Here is a 21127-nt window from a genome sequence, read left to right as displayed (position 1 = left end):
GGCCCAGCGTGGTTGTCCACAGCACCAAAAAAAAAAAAAAAAAAAGAAAGAAAGAAAAAGGAGAAAAAGCCCAACCACGCGCAGCGGGCGTCGCTGCTCTTTTCGTTTCGGTATATACGGCGTGGGGGCAGAAGGGGGATCATCCGCCAAGTCGTCGTCCCTTTCGTGCTCTGTTCCATGATGGATTTCTTCCTTTTCCCTTTTCCTTCGTTCTTCCACTGGTGGTTCAAGTCCAGTCCATCCCGCAAGGTTTGACGGCCGGCGGACCGTAATCTTACAGCGATTTCCGTCACGTGGGAATCCATCACCCTCCCGCCCGCCGGTTTCTTCCAGCGGGAACCTTGGTTGAGATCGTGCAGAAAATACAGTGAAAAACAGGGTCGAGGGAAACACAGGGAACAGGCGACGGCCGCCTCAATTCGGGTGGTTTTGCCTGCTGTCATGATTGGTTGGGCTCCCTGCATGAAGTCTGGATCTGTTTAGATAATTCGTAGTCATCAATCAGGATTGAATCGAACTGGCGATCGGCGCGTGGTTTTTTTTGGCCACGCTCGACGGAAGGTTGTTAGCACCCGATACGAGCTTCTTCTGGCCTGTGAATCTCTACAGTATCTTTCACCCACCCCCCTGCTGCTCGTGAAAGAAAAAAAGGTCAAAGCCTAAAAAGTCGTTTGGTGGGGAGGTTCCGCGCGAGTGGACCACCACCGATCCATTTTCCTCCAAGCCCGAATCTCACTCGCTCGCCAAACCAAAAGCGGTAACAATCATATTATCACTTTTCTCCCTTCCCCCCTCTCCCTCGCCCCCCGTCAACCACGCTTCGCCGCCGTCCCATCCTGTCCTCTCGGCGTCCGCTCCGTCCAGCTCTTCTCCTTGTCCCAATTCCCCCTTTCTTGCAGAGAGCACGTCCTGTCACCACCACTAGCAGTAGTTAGTAACCGGCGGGTCGCCGCAGCAGCATCAGCACCCTCGCCGTCGATGGCTGCAGCTGGGTCTTTTTCCTTTCTTTCTATCTCTCCACTCCGCCAACCATTGCCTTAGCTTCTGCATCCGCCATCGCCTAATTCTTTTTTAGTCCCAATTTGTTCTCCATCCTCCTAACTTAAGACCCCTGCCGCCAGCACTGGGTCATGTGTTGATGGCTCTTGTCCTGAACTCTTCTCCTTTCAAACCACTTCTCTTCCACCCAACAAGGCTCCAATCCTCGGCCGCCGCTCCTCAGTGCTAAACCTTCCGTTCCCACCTTGCCCACTTCCTGAGGGACTGCTCCCCAGACCTCACTTCCGACTTCCACCGTCCGTGTGCCACTCTTTGGAAGCTCCATCCACCGAATTTTGGGGATCCCAAACGTGAGCCCCAGACGCCTTTTCACCCCCCCCAATTCTCTGAATACACCGCTGTGGTCCCCTCAAATCTCAATCTCTCTCCCCCTCTGTCTGTCTGTCTGGCTATCAGTTCTTCGGCTGCCTTTGTCTTTACTCTCTCTCTCTCTCCCCCCCCCCCCCCTCTTTTCCTGTCCTAGCGAACCTTGCCCCTTGTCCATTGCAGAAGCGTAGTGACGACAGTTATCCGCTGTGCCACTACATCCTTTACTTCTGGCACATGTCAAAGCCGCGTCACGGTTTCTTACGCTTACCGCTCCGATTGCTTCTTTAGACCTTTCCTTGAAACACCTGATTTTCCGGCCTTTGCTTTCGCCAAAGTCGCTGATAACGAACCTACGCTTCCCACGAAAGCTCAGTGCTACGCTCGTCTCACCAGTTTGATTCGGATTTTTCTCAGAAATTCTTAAGTGCTGCACGAGAGTTGCCAATCAGGTAATGCAGACGCGACGACGCGGCCACTAGTACCATTTGAAAACAAATAAAGTTGCCGGCGAGGTGAAGATGGGGAACACTCAGACAAAGCAAGCTTCATGCGATGATGCAGGTCCGTATAAATTGATCAGGGTATTTGGGGGAGGAATCAGCTGCCTCCAAGATCAGCCATTGATTGGAAGGAGACTGACCTGCTGAATGATGCAGTGAACCTGAACCACTTCCGCCTGTTAAGGGTTGTTGGGAAGGGCGCCTTTGGGAAAGTTCGAATTGTTGAGCGCAAAGACACAGGCTTAACGTTTGCTCTGAAATATATCCGGAAAGATGAAGGTAATGATGGATCCTGTGTCCGTATACACCAACCAATTACTTACTCAGAACCTATCAGTTGTCCGATCCGAAAGTGTCCGCAACATCATACGAGAGCGACGGATGCTAGAACATCTAAACCATCCATTTCTGTGCAACTTGAGATACAGCTTTCAAGATATCGAGTACATGTGAGTGCACCTGCGGCTGGTGCCTTGAAACAACGCCCAGTCAGATCTGACATATATTTTTTCCTATTGCAGATACCTAGTAGTAGATCTCATGAACGGCGGTGATCTTCGATTCCACATCTCGAGAAAGTGCTTTACAGAAGAAGCTATCCGATTCTGGATTTCAGAACTAGCCTGTGCTCTGCGCTACATTCATGGCCAGGGAATCGTTCATCGAGATTTAAAACCAGATAATGTATTGCTTGATTCCAAAGGCCATGTCCATCTGGCAGACTTTGTAAGCCCAACACTCGTGATACGTTTATTCGGCCGAATTGCTTATTGTCTTGCAGAATGTTGCGTCCGATTTTAAACCCACCAGACCTTTGACCAGCAAATCAGGTACTCTTGCATATCTAGCGCCAGAAGTCTTTGACGGCTCTGGTTACCTCAGCGAAGTGGATTGGTGGTCACTTGGTGTGACATTCTACGAGTGCATTTACAGCAAGGTAAATGTCTCCTGCACGTTGGTTACTTCTTCTGTTCCCGCATTGACCCCGGACCAGCGACCTTTTGATGGCCGAAATCACCATCAACTCGGCGAATGTATCATGCGTGCACAACCCAAGTACTTCGTAACGAACCCTCCTGTCACCGTTCCATGCTTACACGCCATGGGAGCCCTGATGGAAAAAGATCGATCCAGACGAATCGGAGCTGTTTCATTCGAATCTTTCACCACCCATCCTTTCTTTGCTGACATAGATTTCGACGCCCTGGAGAGACAAGAGATAAGCCCCATTTTTGTCCCTTCGAGCGATAAAACTAATTTTGACGCCACGTATGACCTTGAAGAATTATTATTGGAAGAAGCACCCTTGGAAGCGAGAGCTCGGCGACAAAAGCCCCGAGCGGAGCTCAAGGAGGATGCGACACCCAAGGAGATTCGAGAAGATGAACTTTACAGAATAATAGAGACGATGTTCGAACCATTCGATTACACGCTGGTGAAGTATGAGGGGTATGTTCCATTGACACCAAACTCTGATTATGTTCGGACACCTACTGACTTCACCCTAGAACTGCCGCTGCCGCCATTGAGGCCTCAACGTCAGTACTTCATGCTCACCCGATCCCCCAACACCAGCTGAACCTTGCTTTTAGTAATCCCGAAGAACAACTTCCCCCTACCGTACCCCGTACAAACCCGGCACATTCCCGACACCCTTCTCAAGCCCGCTCCGGTAGCGTTTCGCCGTCTCTAACCGAGAAATCATATAATCCATCCAATGCCTCCGACACATACTCTCCGCTCGGCGAAACGATACGGTCTATAGCGTCAAAAGAAACCAACGGACATAGCGGGATTCATTCAGCATCACCACCTCCTCCACTTCAACGGCCACCTACATCTCAACCACAGAACTACCAACCCCCATCTCTTTACCAAAGGCACCCAGGTGTCACACGCAAAACGAGTAAGGGGGGTGGAGTGCAGATGGTCTTGGGAGAAGCTGGTAGCTGGAGTACTCTCGCTGATCACAGTGGTATCAGTGAAGGAGCCAAAGGAAAACCTGCTGCGAATGGCGGAATGTTCTCGTTCCTGAAGGGAAAGAAAGGTCGAGAACGAAGTCCCAAACCCACAGAGCCAGGAGTACTAGGGAAAGAGGGGGCTAGGCAGATTATAAGCTGATGCCGACCGGGTTCCTGGATCTCGACTGTATCGGATGTATGAACGTGGGACTCCAATGAGAGACTCACATTTCACCAAGACTACGTGCGAATTTTTCGCGCGTCTCAACTATATTGTTACTCCACAGATGACGCCGTACCCTGACGTAAGGCCGGCCACCCGATACCGCTTCTACACTCCACTTGCTGCACACTCATCCCTACATCTTATTGTTCACTGCTTCCCTACGCAAAAGAGCAACGTCTACTCCGTACATCACGAGGTTATGAATTTTCTGGGGAGCACAAACATCTTCCATGTTCATATTTGGCAGATGCGTTTTTGCATGGATTTGACATAAAACATTGGTTTTCTTTTATCTCATCATTGGCATGGATTCGGTTGGTGGGATGGCGGTGCACGTTTCGTTTTACTTTTCCTATGCTGTTTAATAGACGCTTCGTGGCAACTTGGGACCTTCTCGTTTCTTTCCCCCCCAAACTTTCTTGTTCTCTTCTGGGGTGCTTTGACACTTTTGCGTCACTCTTATCCTCCTGGTGCGCCTTTTGTATGCTTATAGCGCTTGATTATACCCTGGTTCTGACAGCGAGGTTTTCAATGCTCGTTTCCTTGATGCTGAAAACGGGCTAGCTCTTCTCTTCTTTTCTTTTCTTTTCTTCTTTTCTTGACTTTACTTTGCATCAGCTATGCCTCAGCGCGCTATCGATGGTTATTTGGATTTACAGCATGACGGACTTGTATTCTTCTCCAAGTGGGTTTGATTGGTTTGCGTTTGATTTAAGAATTATCAGTACATACATCATATGTAATTCATCGACGTGTATTAATCCAAACATTTTATCATCCTGGAATCTGAAGAGCCCTGTAGGCGATTTGAGATGCTTCCCCATCCATCAATACTCACTCCCTCAGTTCGTCTTGCCGGCGCCAATTTGCCAGCTGTTTGTTTGCCATGACGTCAAACTACCATCATTAACTAACGTATTCCACAACCGAGCGGGACAACCAAGCGAGCGGGACACCAAAATACACCTACAAATCTCAACTTTTGCTCTCTTCTATCTCAACAACATTGTTGAATATAGACTTTAGAATTTAGATGTAGAGTATATAGACACTTAATAAACAGTATTATCAATTTGATTTATTTAACTCTATTATTTGTGAAGATACTTTGATATATGCTAGTAAAAAGATAATAAAATACTATAACTTAAGAAATAATTATTATATTTAAATAATTCTTATAATTTACAAAGTTTATTATATCTGTATAGTATCTTCTTCATTTTATAATGATCAGACATAGACTTGTTAAGATATAAGAGAGCAAAGAGTTGAGATTTGTATGCGTACTTTGGTGTCCCGCTCGCTTGGTTGTCCCGCTCGGTTGCGGAATACGTTACATAAGCTATCAATTACGTAAACACTAACCTGTGGCGGATGTTATTGGCTGAGCCCCTGGAATGGAGTTGGATGTAAACATGTTACCTGATCCGTACAGGAACAGTGTCTGATTGAGGCAAGCGGGCGTCAATTCATCTCTCTTGCTTTCTTTGCTACTCCGGACAGGGCGGAGAAAATTATCTCGACAATACGCTCTTTGAATAAGAAGATTCGCTGCGTCGGGAATATTGGCGAAGCGAATTGACAGGCAATTCCAGTCATTCGATCGCTTTCGACGACGGCCAAAGCAAACAAGGGAAACTAACTGAGGAACCCTTCGATTACGATTTTTTGACATTCCAAACCGATTGTGCCTTTTTAAAGAAAGACTTTGGTTTTTGTATCGCGCTTTACATTTTGTCGACTTGGGGGGTGTGATATTGCGTATGCCGCAACGTTCGCGGGATCATCACCGCGGCTACGAACCAGAATGGGAGGACCGGCAGAAGAAGCCAGACCGGCACAGATATCGCGATGATAGCTATGATTACGAGTATGACGACGACGACATCATTGACGCTGAGGAAAGGCGGTATGTTGAACCCCACCACGGTCGACGGCATCAGCGGCGTGACGAGTCTCGCGCGCGAGCGCATCGTCGCTATGATTCCTACGATAGGTATGAGGATGGTGGTGTTGACGAGTATGATGATAATGATGGAGGATACGACGATTATGGAGGGGAGGAGAGTGAAGTTATCGTTGTAGATTCAAGACCGAATTTTGCGAAGCCGCCGAATGTTCGGGCCAGTCCCAGACGAGCGAGTCCGCCGCCGTATATGGGTGGGAGAGAAAGATCCAGACAGCATAAGGCGAAGGAGTCTCCTGCGACGTCGCCAGCTAAGAAGAGAGATCGAGAGCGGGATAGAGAGGGTCATCGAAGGAGGAGAGATAGCACGGCGGATGAGGATGGGCCGGTCGGGGCGAGGTTAAGAGAGAGAGTTGCGAGAGAGAAGTATCGTGAAAAGGACATTGCAGATGTTCGGGCGCGAAGTAAAGATGAGCGAAAAAGATCGGTGCAGCGGGACAGAGCGAGAGAGAGAGAGCGTGAGCGTGTTCGCGAGAAGCATGCCAGCTCTGGCTCGGCGAATAGTGCGACCCAGCTGCTGAGCGCGGATGCATTATCGAAGTTAAATAAGTATAATGCAAAGAGGGATGCGGCTGAGCGACAACGTGAGGCTAAAGATGAACAGAGGAGTCGTGAGAAGGACAAACGGCGCAGGAAGAAAGAGGGCTTCTTTGTTGGCAAATCTCGTGATCGCGGTACGTCGAGGGAGGGAGGGAGAGAAAAGAGCAAGAGAAGACTTGTATCTGGTGCAATGATGGAAGAAGGTCGTGGTCCAGAATTAAGGGTACGAGGAGGTGGCCGACATGGACAAAAGTGGAGAGCGGACGACAGAGATGGCGGAGGCGGAGGAGGCGGGGGCGGAAGAGGAGGGAAATGGTTCAGCAACTGGAGTAAGAAAAAGAAGATTTTGGTTATCGTTGGAATTCTTGCATTACTATTGATCATCATCATCCCGGTCGGCGTCGTGGTTTCAAAGAAGAAAGATGATGAAGGTGGCTCAGCTGGGCATGGGGATGGGGATGCCCCTTCCAACGATAACCTCAAGGAAATCGACCGCGATAGCATTCCGGTAAGTCATTATTTCGAGTGTGGTGCGGTTTGGTATGGTTAATGTTGTTGTAGCAAAGCGCCAGAGGAACGTATCTCGACCCTTTTACGTGGTATGACACTGCAGATTTTAACGTGACATACACGGATGAGACTGTGGGTGGGCTGCCGGTGATGGGCCTGAATTCTGCCTGGGACGACTCTGCGCAGGCGAATGAACACGTCCCACCTCTGAATAAGAGGTTCCCGTACGGGAAGCAACCTATTCGCGGAGTGAGCGTTGGGGGATGGCTTTCAATCGAACCGTTTATCACTCCATCGTTTTTCAAGAAATACTCTGTGCATGACAATGTCGTTGATGAGTACACCCTCACCCGGCGCCTCGCCTCCTCTGCGAAACCTACCTTGGAGAAGCATTATGCTACCTTTATCACAGAGCGATCTTTCAGAGAGATACGGGATGCTGGGCTGGACCACGTTCGGATACCGTACTCTTATTGGGCGGTGAAAAAGTTCGACGATGAACCGTATGTGGAACAGGTTTCGTTCAGATATCTCCTACGAGCGATCGAGTATTGTAGGAAATATGGACTGCGAGTTAGCTTGGACCTGCACGGATTGCCCGGGAGCCAAAATGGTTGGAACCATAGCGGCCGTCACGGAGCCATCGGCTGGCTGAATGGGCCCGATGGGGATAAAAATGCTCAGCGGTCTTTGGATATTCACGATCAGCTCTCCAAGTTTTTCGCGCAGCCACGCTATAAGAATGTCGTCACGCTATATGGCCTTGCGAATGAACCGTTGATGCTGAAGCTACCCATTGAGCCTGTGATAGATTGGACCAAGAAAGCAGCAGAGATCGTTGAGAAAAATGGCATGAAGCAACACATTGTTTTCGGAGATGGGTTTCTGAAACTGTCCAAGTGGAAGACCATACTACAGGATACTGGGCACAGTCTCCTCTTGGATACGCATCAATACACGATCTTCAATACCGAACTAATTGGCTTGGAACACAAGAAGAAGCTCGAGTTCGTCTGTGACGGGTGGGTGGAATTGCTAAGTGACAGCAACTCAAAGGGAACTGGGTAAGGAAATTTCACTGAACTACATTTAATTATGCCATTGGATATGTGGCTAACTGCATTATAGTTGGGGGCCGACCATCTGCGGTGAATGGTCCCAAGCCGACACGGACTGCGCCAGGTATCTTAACAACGTCGGCGTTGGCACCCGCTGGACTGGTACCATGGATAGCCCCAGCGCCAAAGATCAAGTTTCTGAACCTCTTTGCCCTGCTGCCAAGTCTGGTAACGGGAAAGCATGTAGCTGTGATGGCGCTAATGCTGACCCTTCTGAATACTCGGATGCGTATAAGAAATTCCTCCTGACGTATGCGGAGGCGCAGATGTCTGCCTTCGAAAAGGGTTGGGGGTGGTTTTATTGGACATGGGAGACCGAGTCAGCGGTGCAATGGAGCTGGAGAAGAGGATTGGAGGCTGGCATTTTGCCAAAGAAGGCGTACGAGCCGTCGTTTAAGTGTGGAGATACTCTCCCCGAGTTGGGTGATCTGCCGGAGTACTATTAGTGCTCTATGGTGTGTTGGAACTTGTAATATTTATTGTTGGAACATGGTCTGGAGAGCTGGGAATGTCTTGCATTGCCTGTGATATATTGGAGTTGTGATTTTGCTTCATTCTGCGGGTCGGGTATTAGCTAGGGATGGTTTGGTTTGGGTATAATCTGTCTGACGCCATATTTGGCTCTGAATTTTGTTCGATGTTTCCTACAATACCCAATGCTCTCCTATCGGAGAAGTGGCGATGCTTGTATTGTTTTGATCAAGCCAGGAATAATTCACTTTTTTACACCTGGACGTGACAGGATCATAGCCTGACGTTTCTTCATACATTTGAAGACCTCAATTAACTCTTGGGTATTCTTCCAAATATGCAATATCCATCCATACCCCCATATCGTGTCTCACATATTATTATATTATATACAGCGTGTCGATGTTCTCCTGAGGTCTAGATTGCTTTCAGCCGTCATGGATCATGTCTTCATGGAATGGCATCGATAGTTTTCGCGTTAATTATTACCCCCTCAGTTGCCTTCATTTGGTACACCCACGATCTCCACAAGCTCGGTCTCAAAAATCAGTGTCGAGCTGGGCGGAATGGGTCCCTTTTGTTTATCTCCATAGCCTAGCAAGGGCGGGATGGTAATCTTTCGCTTATCACCAACACACATGTTACGGGCACCTTCATCAAAGCTTCGGGGTGGGAAATTGTTTCTTATTAGCGAAATTCCATAGAGATACTGATTACACAAAGGGCCAAACCCCAGCTAATACTGCTAATACATACCCACGAATCACTTTGTTCGCACCGAGTGGAAATTCCAATGGCTCCTGGCCAATGCTAGAATCGAACTCCGTGCCGTTGGTAAACGTTCCGCGATAATGTATCTTGATCGTATCACCAGCCTGAGTCGGGCGGGAGCAAGTCTCTCTGTGGGTCAATTCGATAACGAGATCGGCGCACTCCAATGCGGCAACGGCCGTTATGATAGTAAAGAGAGAAAGGAGGCGCATTGTGATAAACCGTCGAGTTATATTATCCGGATACTGTTGATGGCTTCGTTCGTTTTCGTGGATCCGCCTGGAGGAGTTTCTGCATGCGGGAGGTCATCATATATTTAAGCTTGCCACCAGATCAGGTCAATCGTATGGAGGATGGGTCCCCGCTTTCCAGGTGCTACATGGGCATGTAACTGAGTCTGGGGTTAAATTGACTCCGGAGATGGCCCAAGACTTTCGTACCGCACAGAGACAAGGTGATCCATGTCAGCGGTTGATGGTAACCCGCTTGCATTGAGCGAAGCCGCTCAGCATCGGACCCTTGCAGATGGAGCCTTGCTTGCGAAACGATAACGTTCCGTACGCAGTACATACACATCCAAGAGAAACTGCGGCTGTACTCCGTACGGAGTAATTATGATGGGCGCAGTAGTTCTGGAGGATTCTCTTTCGCACTCTATCCATCCAATTTCATGGAACGATTGGCTTTCAGAAGGAGACCCGGAAAATAAGTCATCGCTACAGAAGTGGACGGTGTGTTGTTTTGCCGGCGCCAAAAGAGAAGTTCTGCGAACCTCCCACTGCAACAAAGTTCCCTCTTTGTATTCCCCTCGGCAGGCTCCGTATCGCGGAGATTATCATCATTCCGCAAGATGAGCGTCTCTTGTCTGGATGGTTAGCTGCGGTCAAGCTTAATTTTGCACGAGGCTTGGCGCCTTGGTTGCGTTGATCTTTCCGCCTTTCAATTGACGATGCAGAGAATGAATTTCGCTGTACTCCGTAGTCAGCATGAGCATACGCTGGGAAAGCTTTCTGAAAGGTATGCTTTGACCTTTTGTCGGCATTTGAAAGCTGCTTGATCAACCCTGAATGGAGTACATTTAGTTACAGGGGCTGGAATGAATCCGGGCAAAGATTTTTTTTTTTTTTGGAAACAATGCTCAGGGGAATAATGACATAATCTCGGATTAACTATCTAGCGTACGGTGGACGTAATAAGACAAAGCGCAAATCTAATTATTCATCGACAAGACAGGACAGCTCTTCTCTATTGGCCAATTTGACATCACCAGAGAACCGATCAACGGCTCGCGACTCACGACTCCCACGCCACTGCTTTCTTTTTGCTATCTTTGTTCAAGAGAACCTGCAACATGCGGTCCGACATCGCAGCTTGCACGGGCATTGGAGGTGTAGAAAAGAAGAACGCTTTAGTGTTCCACGTCAAGCATTCGACCTTGGACGCTGAGCCTGTCACATATCCGCCCTGGTGACCAAATGCATCGAACCACGAGCCGGCCACAATGACTTCCACTTCACACTGCAAGGGCCGAAGCGCGTCTTTGAGGAAGTTTACGCCATGTTTTGCTTCCATGAGGTTGAGATACCCAAGAGACTGAGGACCGACCATCCCTAAACCGTTCCGGTCGTCGAACATGATGGTGGCGCCAGTGAGATTTCCAGACCGTTTGACTTTCGGAGCGATCTTCCGGATAAACGTGTGCAGGTCTAACGGGATGCCATTTCTGACTGTCTCAAAGTACAGAGTGGCATGAACGTTCTTGTGGCCCGTTGGCAGCTCGATGTCTTCTACCGCATTGTAGAAAGTAGCCGCAACTTGTTTCGACGGTCGGTTGAGTCGAGCACCAGCCAATACGCTGTGTGGTGCATTATTTGGTATGAAAACTCGGTTCAGGGTCGAGCCGGATGAGCATGGCTGGACCAGTGCCGCCACTGTGGAACCGAGCGTGATTTCAGCATCGCCGCAAATCATCCCTAATATATGATGTTAGCACGGATTCAGTCACACCTGCCCTCTCGCGCGTTGGGTTAGATATCTTACCTCGACATTTACCGGACTGGGCGACAAGACTAGGGTATAGATTGGCCAGCCGGCGTTCAAGTTGGATGAAAATGTCGAATGAGCCATAAAACCACCTAGCGCTGCAGGGGCCGATACCGTATTTCCTTATACTCTCCATGCCAGTCCGCACGACTTCCGTATTGCCAGCCAAGCCCTTGGTTGAGCCGCTCAACTCGATCACATAGTCAAGCATATCACTGTCGACCGAATTGCTTTCAACCTCCAGCATTGAATCCTCGGGATCCTGTTGAGCCAAAAGACCAGCGTCAAAAGAGATGGGAGAGATACCGTTGACGCCTACCTTTTGACCAATACGGAGCATCGTCCCCAAAAGTTTATAAATGTCCGGCCAGGAGGTGGTAGCGAAGATGCAGACACGAATTCGACAACCCCTGTTTGGTTGTGAGCAATGGACCTCTTGACATATCGAGACCCAGATTTCTAGAGACACCAGTGACTTGGGACGGTGCTTACCATAATGGGGTGGCAGGTGGCACACCACCTGTAACGGCAACACCCTCCTTCAAAGCCTCCGCATGGAATCGTATTACTTGCCGTACGGTACCTGGAGTGGGCACCACGTCAGTCTTGATGAAGTGGATGTTTTTGTGATAAAATTGATCTTACCAACGGGAAAGCACACAATTGGTGAACCGGGTGTTGAGAGGATCCGAAACCCTGCGTTGCCCAATGCGCGGCTGATGTATTCCGATTTCTTGCGGAGCAAGCACATACGATGCCGGATCAGTTTAGGTTTGCTTAGGAGGTTCAAAATACGCAGAAGCACCACTGTGGACAAGGTTTCGACGCCGCGCTCTTTGAGGGTTTCGCCCTGCTTCCGGAGCTCCTCGGCGAAGACACCGTTGGCCAATGCGAAGCCTCCCGTACACCCAACCGATTTGGAAAACATGCAGGACATGACGTCCACTTCTTCTAGCGGGCATTTGTATCCCAAGTCTTCCCAATGGTTGAACGAACCACGACCCGCAGATCCTAAAGCCATGAATGAATGCGCTTCATCCACCAACAATGCGAAATTATACACTTTTTTGAGTGCTAGTAATGCCGGACCTGGAGACACAGATCCCTCCATGCTATTCAACTCAGCTGTCAGCACATTCCTATTCTTCCCAGGGGATTTTCAGGACCGCGCTCTCACCTATAAATCCCTTCAACAGCAACACAAACCAAAGCGGAAGGGTCTTGTTCACGCTGCATGCGCAATTTATACTCGAGGTCAGTCAAGTCGTTGTGATCAAATTTATGCACTTCAGCTTCCTTGTTGAAGAATGCACCAGTGAACATAGAATTATGGCTGTCTCGGTCGCATAGAAAGACCAGCTTTCGGCCTTGACTGCGAGCGACCCCGGCAACCGTGGCAAAGATTAATCTGTTGGTACTGAAGCCAGAAGGCGCAGTGACGCAAGCATCGCAACTCATGTACTCGGCACACTTAGCACGAACCCTCAGTTCTAGAGCGTTTGGTGCGGGAGCAAAAGGTAGCAGCTGCAATGCCGTTTCGATAATCTCTCCCGATCGATTTTCCAACTCTGTGAAGCCGCCATAATTGTTTGAGGCACAGTTGATGATCTCCACCTCTTCGAAGGTGGATAAATCGGTGTCTTCTTCATATCTTCTTGTCACATTTGGGGGGATCATCTTGACATTGATCCGGCTGTACGGCCCAGAAGTCACAAAGCGAGGATCGTGTCGGCCGGCAGGGAGGAACTGGGTGATGTCAGCACTGCTGTTTCTATTATGAAAAGTTACACTTACAAAATAGTGGGCCATGATATCAGACTTCAATACATATCGGAATGGTCTCTTCTCGATGAAATCGCTCCAGACTTGGGTGAGAACAAGCATAATGCTCCAAATCAAGAAGAGGAACTTCTCAACTAAAGTCACCGGAGGTTCGACGGGTCGTGTGAAATTGACCTTCTGTGGACCATTTTCAAGAGACCCGGCTTTGGAATCTGAGACAGCCAATTTTGCTTCGTCTGCATCTTCAGTTGGCATTACGCTATGTTCTTCGACAAACGACGCGCCGCTTTTTCGTACGAATTGAATACCTCCCCTTGGGAAGCGCCGTCTGAATTTCGAAATTCCGAGCATGGTTTATGGTGACGCCTGATATTATGTTCAAATACTTGGATATGGCAGTCTATCAAGAGTCCAGGCGTTAGGCACTCCCAATGGATGCGTTTTTGGATCTGGTGTGATTTGAGGATGCACCATCAAGGCCGGGTGGTCTGTATGCTTTTTATGTCCTCCCGCAAGCACCTACTTGCCATGATACAATCAATCTACATTCGCCTACTCCACATCTGTTGGATATCTTTTCCAGCCCTATGCAGGGGGCTAGACGCTGCGGTGTAACAAAGGGAAGCGGCGCAGGGGTTGTACGACCATGCTGAAGGCCATGATAGGGTCAAAGCCTGCCACAGCTATGCCATAACTTCCTGCGATGGGGCACTTGCTGCAGTTGGAATCCATCACCGTCATAACGCTTTCCAATCGCGATTTTTTTTTACGGGTTATCGCGATTTCGCCCGCCTCATAGCCCGAAACCAAATCTTATCCTCGGGCTGGGTCGGGACGGCTTGGGTATGCCTGGATACGTACAAGGTTTGAGACAACGGAAGTTTAGCCACGATTACCATGGATTCGACGGTTATTCTACCAAAAATGGTTGCTCGGAAACCCCGGTGGCCCCGTTCTAAGCAGCAAATAGCATGATAAAGCTAGATATACTAACATTTCGCATAGTAACGAATTGAATCGGGGCTTGAGATTGGGCAGCGGCCTATTCCTTCTGAGAAAATGACTCGTTTCGCCGAGTATTCCATGTTCTATCAGCCCAGGAGTAACTGTTACTTTCTGAGTCCACGCTTCCACAGCATCATTGTCTCCATTTCCTAAGTACAGCCTTGCTATCTAACAATATTCCTACTCTCGAGATTTCTGCACCCTTTCTCTTCCATATATCCTTGTTTTTCTGTCGAAGATACGACGGAAAATCGGCCATACGACCGATGCCGCTATGCACAAGAGCCAATCCCATACGTAAGACTCTGCTGGACTTGGCCCTCGCATATTGTTTAGCAACAGCCTTGTCTGCATGTCTAGAGCAATAAAATATTGGTTTTCCTTGAGACCGTCAATGATACCTTTGGCCACTGCATAGGAAGTCATGCCGTTTTTCTCATCATCCGAGCCCTCAATCTCCTTGCAGAGATCCGGCTTTTTCTGCTGCTCCTTTTCGAATGTCTCGGTAAAAATAGTCCCTGGAAAGGAACAGTGGACTTGGATGTTGACGTGCGATTCGTACATCAACACCTCTTGGCGAAGGGTATCAGCCAGTGCTCTGAGTGCTGTTTTAGTCGGAGTGTATGCCGCATAGCCTGGAATTGCGATGAAAGCAGCAGTTGACCCTGTGAATATCAGATGCCTGGGCTCTGACCTTTTGGGCTGGTTGATCCACTGCCGAATGAAGGCATGGGCGACAAACGCGGATGAGAAGTAGTTCTTCTCGAAACAAGACACGATGTCCCGCGATGAAATATCGGCAAAAAAGCCAACTTCTTCAGCGCAACCACCAGCTACGCAAAAGACATATCCAGGGGAAACATCAAGTGATTGAGCAAACGCTTCAATCTAAACCTTAAGCATCAGCATTGTTTTACCTACAATGTAGGATCTAAAGAAAGTTACCTGCGAATAATCCGTAAGGTCAACTGATCTTCCGCAGATCTTTTGGTTTTTCCGAACTTGGAGGGCGACTAATTCTTGCTCCGTGGCCTCTAGGCGTTCGCGATTGCGAGCCAGAATGATAACATCAGCACCTGAGGAGCAGCTGTCAATGGCGCACTGTAAGGGAAGGTTTGGATATACCCACCAGCTTGCACCAGCTGTGATGCCAACTCACGCCCAAGCCCAGCAGAACCCCCTGCAATTACTGCTACCTATTGCGTTGTTTAGCCCAAAACGCTCTCCAACTTAGCAAGGTGCGACTTACTTTGCCGTCCATACTCTACAACCGATTCGATGTTAGAGCGAGGTGACTTAACAAGTGGATAGAGGAAAGAGAAGATTGTCTCAAGGTGACGTCCAGCACTTTGATCCTTTTTGAAGATTCAATTTGTTCGTTGGGGCCGAATAAAAGCTGGATGAGGAAATCTTTTAGAATTACATTACGAGGCACAGAGTACAAAGTATGTACATTACACAAATCTGCAAGGCTAGAAGTGTGTTGATCAGTTTAACATCGGGCTTTCAGCCGTACGGACAAGCTATTTTAAGCATGCAGAACTCAGCTTGTTTAGAGTCGTTGCAAACAAATAATGAACTTTCCCGCTTTTGAAGCACTTGCTGAGGGATAAGTTCTAGGTATGAGCAAGGAATAAGAATGTCACCGTCGAACATAGCCCTTCCGCCGACCTAGGCTCCATGAAAGGTTTCATTGCAGCTTGAATTTTTATTCGTGCTGAATAGTGACCATCTAATGCAAGCTACAGGGTTAGAGCTGAAAACTGCTTGTTTTCTTGTGCGGCTAATGACTATATCTTCCGGAATAATATATCCAGGGTTCCGTATTTAATATCTCTAGGTTACCTTATTTTGAATCCTCACTCGATAATTCTCGTCTCCTCAGCTCTTTCAATGCCCCAAACGTTACTCAAATAGGAGGACTCCATAAGGCTGATGGCTGCATTGGAAACTGGACTTGGCAATCCCTGCATCCTGCATAAAACCACCGAAGCGTTATCAATGCACTACCACTCGATTGCGATCCGAGGGGGGGTGGGAGACGGGGATTCATGTTGGCTGTGAACCACAAAATCGTATCCAACGAGAAAAAAGCAAGTTCTAGTGTGGCCGAATTGGGTCCAATTGTCTGAGTAACTCCGGGGTAGCCTTTCATGCCGCAACGCGTCGGGGTTTGCCGCTGGAAATCGTTTCGTGTTGAAGTAAAATCTTCATTGGAATCAATGGGTCCGCATTTTTTTTCTTTCGGCGGGCCGGATCTGCATATTTCGTGAAGTGGTAGGTCGAGTTTGCAGAAAAGATGAAGGGATGCAGTCGGAGAATGTCTCGATTTGATCATGTTGCACTGCTGGCCCTGGGTAGGGGGGCGAGGGAGCTGCCCCGAGAGCTGAAGAATATATATATGGTATCGGATATATACGATCAACCATGATATATTTTCTTAGGTACCTTTCTTCCCAGCAATTCATCTTCTTTCTCGGGAGACTCGATTCTGAGAGACTTTGATTGGCATTCTCATGGTTCATTTACTATTTTGCCAACTTTGGGCTGGAAAATCGCTACAATGAACTTTACGTTTTCATCTAATAAAATGATACCCATAGTCACGGCGGAAAGCAGCCCTGATATTCGAGCTTCATCTCTCATACCGTTCATCTCTGACAAAATTCTTATTGTCGTTCTTCCCGTTGCCGTTTACTGGTTCTTTTCCCTAATTTTCCAAGCTTGTGACGACAATGGCTGGCTCTCAAAATATAAACTCCATACCCCCGAGGAGTTTTTGAAGCGAAATAGGATTCGCAAAAGGGATGTCATCCAGGGCGTCCTCATCCAACATGTGTTACAAGTTGTCGTGGGGATTGGCCTGGCATACTTCGAACCTGATGAAATCGTCAATGAACAACAGAATATTGTTACGTGGGTGCAAAGAATTCAGCTTGGGAAAGAGTATCTTCCGTCTTTATTTGCGATCACGGGTATAGACCTACTTAGCCTTGCTGAGAAGGTCAATCTGCCAGCCCAATGTGCATCTGCTGTCGGATTTGCCGGGTGGCAAGTGGCGGTTGCTAAGACCATTTACTATGTTCTTGTAAGTCATGGTATTCAATTCCTAGTTCAACAGGGCGTTGCTCCTAACTCCGTAGATCCCCGCGTTCCAATATGCTCTTGCGGCGTTCTTCGTCGATAGCTGGCAATATGGCATCCACTGGTGCATGCATAAGAATAGGTGGCTCTATCGTAAGTCCATGACCACTGGCGATGATTATCTGGTTATATGAAATGAAGCCAGCGCCTAAAAGAGTCTAGGCACCTTCCACTATAGACACCATCAGCTCTATGTGCCATATGCTTTTGGTGCTCTATATAACCATCCACTAGAAGGCTTTGTGCAAGACACGATCGGCTCTCTTCTCGCCTTTAGGGTGGCTCAATTAAGCATACGCCAGGGTATCTATTTCTTCACTTTCGCGACGCTGAAAACGGTCGATGACCATTCGGGCTTCCTGCTACCGTGGGATCCGCTTCAGCTTTTTACAGACAACAATGCTCTGTATCACGATATCCATCACCAAAGCTGGGGAATGAAGGTAGGAAAACTTGCTTCCTGGAATTAGGAGTAAAGAGTCGATTTCCAAGGCTAACGGGTCTCAACAGACTAATTTCTCCCAACCGTTTTTCTCGTTCTGGGATAGGGTCTTCGGCACTATCTGGAAGGGCAGTGATACAGGAATTCGGTATGAACGCGGACGGCAGCTGGCTAAGCAAGCTCATGTACTGGAAATTGAGGGTGTCGCGAACGGAAGTTCGGAGTGAAATTCTGCAAATGACTTTGAGAAGGGAGAGCCTATTTTGAGTAGAGCATTACTGTTTATAGGATTGCAGATATTGTGCTGGAAAGGTGATATTATCAATATTGTAGGGCGATATAACTCCGCTATAGAGCTAGCAGATTTTTGGGTGTTCAGTATACGGAAGATCTACTCTCCACAGGGTAATACAGTTGTGAAAATAGATTGCTTGACTGAAAAGTCTCTTCATCGAAATCTGACTAGAGGGTATGTATATGAGCTGAGCCAGGGATGTCCACGCAGCAGCGGATCTTAAGGGATACCGTCAGGCCAAGGAGTAGCCCATTTCCAGCACCGACATAGCCACAGGGATACCAAAAAATCCACACAACGCAAGGCCAAGTGCACGTGTTGAGAACATTGCAGGGACTGGGGAATCTTAGGTGGATTCGAACCAAACGTACGGAGTATGTGCGTATGTGTGTGCTTTGGAACTGATGGGAATATTGAACCATGTCCGTGGTCGGGCTGGGCGGATCGAACACAACAGGGTCAGGATTGTAGAACCAAAAGCGAATAAGAATTCGAATACGCAAACGGGGCTAACTTTATACATGGTGGACTTGGATGATGGTTAACCTAACGGGCTGAGGAACTTAGGAATCACAAACCTTTGTCAACCTCTTTAGAGTACATCGTGGTTACACCGGCCTCCAACCTCTCGACTCGAATCTTCCAAAATCCGCCGCAGAGTTCTCCCAATGATTTGTAGAGCCAGTGGTAAACTGGTAGCTGGATCGCTTTGCACACGCTTTGTAGGATTGAGACCTTTGGAGGTAGCTAGTTAATAGTGATGAAGTCACGGACAAAGTTGGCTAGTTAACTTAGTTATTTTTAGATTGCGGCTTGCAGTGGCGTCCGCCCAACATCAGTCCGTTGGGACGGTTCTATGAGGTCTCCGGGCCACAAGGTCAGCTCCCATGCCTGCAGTGATTCAGCCGTCCACTGTTCTTCTTATGTCTGCATGTATGCCTGCTGGGTGCGTTAGTCACCTGAGGATGAATATCTGATTCGGGTTCAGGGTTCCCGAGAGCACTGCCCGTCATAATGAAGAGGTTAATATTTTCCAGCACCATCACCACCATCATCGTCATTATCATCTTAATAATTTCAGTTAACTTTGCAGTCAAGCTAACTGGCCTCCGGTTCAGTCAATCTGTCGGAGCTGGTTTGAACAACCAACAGGCTCTTCAGTACTTTGATTGGCCAATCGAATGGGGTTTTGATGATCTGTTGTGAACAGTATGTAAAACACAGGCAAGGTGTCCCTGATAGGGCTGATGGAGTGTTGAGACAAATTTCTACAGCCTCGTGTTATAACTCAGTGCCTTTTCGCACATGATCTGCCTTTAAGATTAGTCCTTGCTATCTTGGCCACCAATATTTGTGAGAAATACCTGGAAACCTGTTCCAAACAACTGGGTCGACAGGATAACCGCGATGGCAATCTTTGGTTGGACTTATCCCTCCCCACCCCCGGCGGGCTTCTGGAGTCCAAGGACTTCGACAATGAAGTGAGTGGATTCCTCGGAAAGGAGAGCTTAGGTTCTTGAACGCTTCCAAGACTAACTTGATGTCAGCTTCTGCGAGCTTGTCGGTCACCCTCGTGTTTATTGGGTTTCAATGAGTTCCTTGAAATTGTTTCATGTGCTAACCTGTGTCTCTGGCATATTGCTGGCGTTAGGATTATATCGTTACACCATACATCGCAGAGTTTGTCAATACAATGTCAAACCTTGCGTATTGTTAGTTCTTTCTTCTTTTTCTTTTTAATAGCTTACCCCGCTTTTCTATTCTCAAGGTCTAACATGACATCTGTCAGTATATCTCGCGTGGAGGGGCCTGTTCTGCTCTGAACGACGGGCAGGGGACTACGCGATTCTCTTAAGCTATATGCAGCTGGCAGGAGTGGGTGTCGGATCCATAGCCTTCCACTCTACACTGAAGTTCCCGGCCCAGATAGGTCTGCTGCAAGGTCCCTGTTGGTTGGCGGCCAGGTTTACTAATATGGCGGGACATCAGTTGATGAAATGGCAATGCTATATGCTACTGCCACCGTCATTTACGCCGTATTCGCATTTAGATTGAGGCCGCTGGTTCAGCTGATGCTTGGCCTCTCCTTTTTTACCGGCTCACTGGTTATTACTATTCTCCACATCCAGCAGGAGAACTCTTTGGCCCATCGCGTTTGCTTTGCCCTTATGGTCATCGTGGTGGCCGCGCGATGTACCTGGTTGTTACGTGGTGTCGGAAATGCAGCCATTCGATCAGAAATGAAACGCCTTGCTCTCGTAGGATCAGGTAACTTGGGTGTCTCCATTACTTGCACTGGTACAAAATTTTTGAGCTGACTCTCTTCGAATCCAGTTACGTTCTTGGCCGGCTTTCTTCTGTGGTTGATTGATGTTTTTTCGTGCGACGACCTTCGAGGCATTCGTCAAATTTTGGGAATGCCCTTAGGAATGCTGTTGGAACTCCATAGCTGGTAAGGGTGGACGTATTTTCTCTCCTTTTTTTTTTTTTTTTTTTTTTTTTTTTTTTGGGCGATACGGTAACGATTCATCTAGGTGGCATATTCTTACTGCATTCGGGGTATATTACTATCTCATTTTTGTCGAATACATTCGTTTACAGAGCGGCGTGATGGATCGAGGGGCCGTTGTCAGGCTTTCGCGAGACTATTTTTTGATACCTCGTCTTGTTGCTCTTCCCGAAAAGCAGGAGTGAAACGATTGAAGATCGTAGAATGACTGTTTTTTTTTTCTTTCGCTGGGTTATGGCCCCCGATTACGTCTTGGAATACATAGATTGCCTTTGTGTACGGAGTATTTGACATCTAAAAAGATGCGCCATGTTTTAGAGTATCCGGAATGGTCGGGTCTTAAACTCGAAATAGTTAAAGCTCCGAAGTCAGCCTTACTTCCTCCCGACCGAATTGGAATCGGCACTTCAGAATGGACATTGGACATTGGCTTTCATCCACAGGACAACGTTCGTACGTTGTGGAGTTGTATA

General features: G+C 48.1%; 8 protein-coding genes across 9 annotated transcripts; 4 read left to right on the top strand and 4 right to left on the bottom strand.

Annotated features, from left to right (window-relative positions):
- The first annotated feature begins 676 nt into the window (after positions 1–676).
- On the top strand, positions 677–4838 carry D8B26_001965 (uncharacterized protein). Its single transcript, XM_066123694.1, has 9 exons — positions 677–1349; positions 1657–1929; positions 2025–2147; positions 2206–2317; positions 2390–2594; positions 2650–2805; positions 2863–3317; positions 3377–3406; positions 3461–4838. The coding sequence occupies exons 2-9, from the start codon at positions 1887–1889 to the stop codon at positions 3987–3989; spliced, it is 1653 nt and encodes a 550-aa protein (XP_065979769.1). The 5' UTR covers positions 677–1349; positions 1657–1886; the 3' UTR covers positions 3990–4838.
- Positions 4839–5768: 930 nt separating this feature from the next.
- Positions 5769–8878, top strand: D8B26_001964 (uncharacterized protein). The gene is made up of 3 exons (XM_003065912.2): positions 5769–7072; positions 7126–8138; positions 8203–8878. The coding sequence occupies exons 1-3, from the start codon at positions 5822–5824 to the stop codon at positions 8636–8638; spliced, it is 2700 nt and encodes an 899-aa protein (XP_003065958.2). The 5' UTR covers positions 5769–5821; the 3' UTR covers positions 8639–8878.
- A 278-nt stretch (positions 8879–9156) lies between these two features.
- Positions 9157–9646, bottom strand: D8B26_001963 (uncharacterized protein; the record flags this gene model as incomplete). The annotated part of the gene is made up of 2 exons (XM_003065911.2): positions 9157–9325; positions 9420–9646. 2 exons carry the CDS (start codon positions 9644–9646, stop codon positions 9157–9159), a joined length of 396 nt encoding a protein of 131 aa, XP_003065957.2.
- A 1081-nt stretch (positions 9647–10727) lies between these two features.
- D8B26_001962 (uncharacterized protein) lies at positions 10728–13610 on the bottom strand (the record flags this gene model as incomplete). Its single annotated transcript, XM_003065910.2, has 6 exons — positions 10728–11407; positions 11475–11887; positions 11970–12060; positions 12123–12589; positions 12655–13223; positions 13272–13610. The coding sequence occupies 6 exons, from the start codon at positions 13608–13610 to the stop codon at positions 10728–10730; spliced, it is 2559 nt and encodes an 852-aa protein (XP_003065956.2).
- An 834-nt stretch (positions 13611–14444) lies between these two features.
- D8B26_001961 (uncharacterized protein) lies at positions 14445–15525 on the bottom strand (the record flags this gene model as incomplete). Its single annotated transcript, XM_003065909.1, has 4 exons — positions 14445–15152; positions 15210–15340; positions 15394–15460; positions 15514–15525. The coding sequence occupies 4 exons, from the start codon at positions 15523–15525 to the stop codon at positions 14445–14447; spliced, it is 918 nt and encodes a 305-aa protein (XP_003065955.1).
- A 958-nt stretch (positions 15526–16483) lies between these two features.
- On the bottom strand, positions 16484–17516 carry D8B26_001960 (uncharacterized protein; the record flags this gene model as incomplete). Its single annotated transcript, XM_066123693.1, has 2 exons — positions 17401–17516; positions 16484–17342 (listed from the first exon to the last, which is right to left on the bottom strand). Exon 2 carries the CDS (start codon positions 16787–16789, stop codon positions 16484–16486), a length of 306 nt encoding a protein of 101 aa, XP_065979768.1. The 5' UTR covers positions 16790–17342; positions 17401–17516.
- Positions 16828–18077, top strand: SUR2 (Sphingolipid C4-hydroxylase sur2; the record flags this gene model as incomplete). Its single annotated transcript, XM_003065908.2, has 4 exons — positions 16828–17352; positions 17408–17501; positions 17571–17851; positions 17919–18077. The coding sequence occupies 4 exons, from the start codon at positions 16828–16830 to the stop codon at positions 18075–18077; spliced, it is 1059 nt and encodes a 352-aa protein (XP_003065954.2).
- A 1691-nt stretch (positions 18078–19768) lies between these two features.
- D8B26_001958 (uncharacterized protein) lies at positions 19769–21045 on the top strand. 2 transcript variants are annotated; one of them, XM_003065907.2, is made up of 5 exons: positions 19769–19857; positions 19935–20075; positions 20135–20413; positions 20480–20597; positions 20680–21045. In XM_003065907.2, the coding sequence occupies exons 1-5, from the start codon at positions 19839–19841 to the stop codon at positions 20837–20839; spliced, it is 717 nt and encodes a 238-aa protein (XP_003065953.2). In that variant the 5' UTR covers positions 19769–19838; the 3' UTR covers positions 20840–21045. The 2 variants fall into 2 exon arrangements, with proteins under 2 accessions (XP_003065953.2, XP_065979767.1); XM_066123692.1 differs by lacking the exon at positions 19769–19857 and having other exon boundaries at positions 19910–20413.
- Positions 21046–21127: the final 82 nt, after the last annotated feature.

The sequence above is a fragment of the Coccidioides posadasii genome, chromosome 1 (assembly GCF_018416015.2).
Source record: "Coccidioides posadasii str. Silveira chromosome 1, complete sequence".
In the NCBI taxonomy this organism is placed as follows: Eukaryota; Fungi; Ascomycota; class Eurotiomycetes; order Onygenales; family Onygenaceae; genus Coccidioides; species Coccidioides posadasii.
This window is presented reverse-complemented; position numbering and strand designations above follow the sequence as displayed.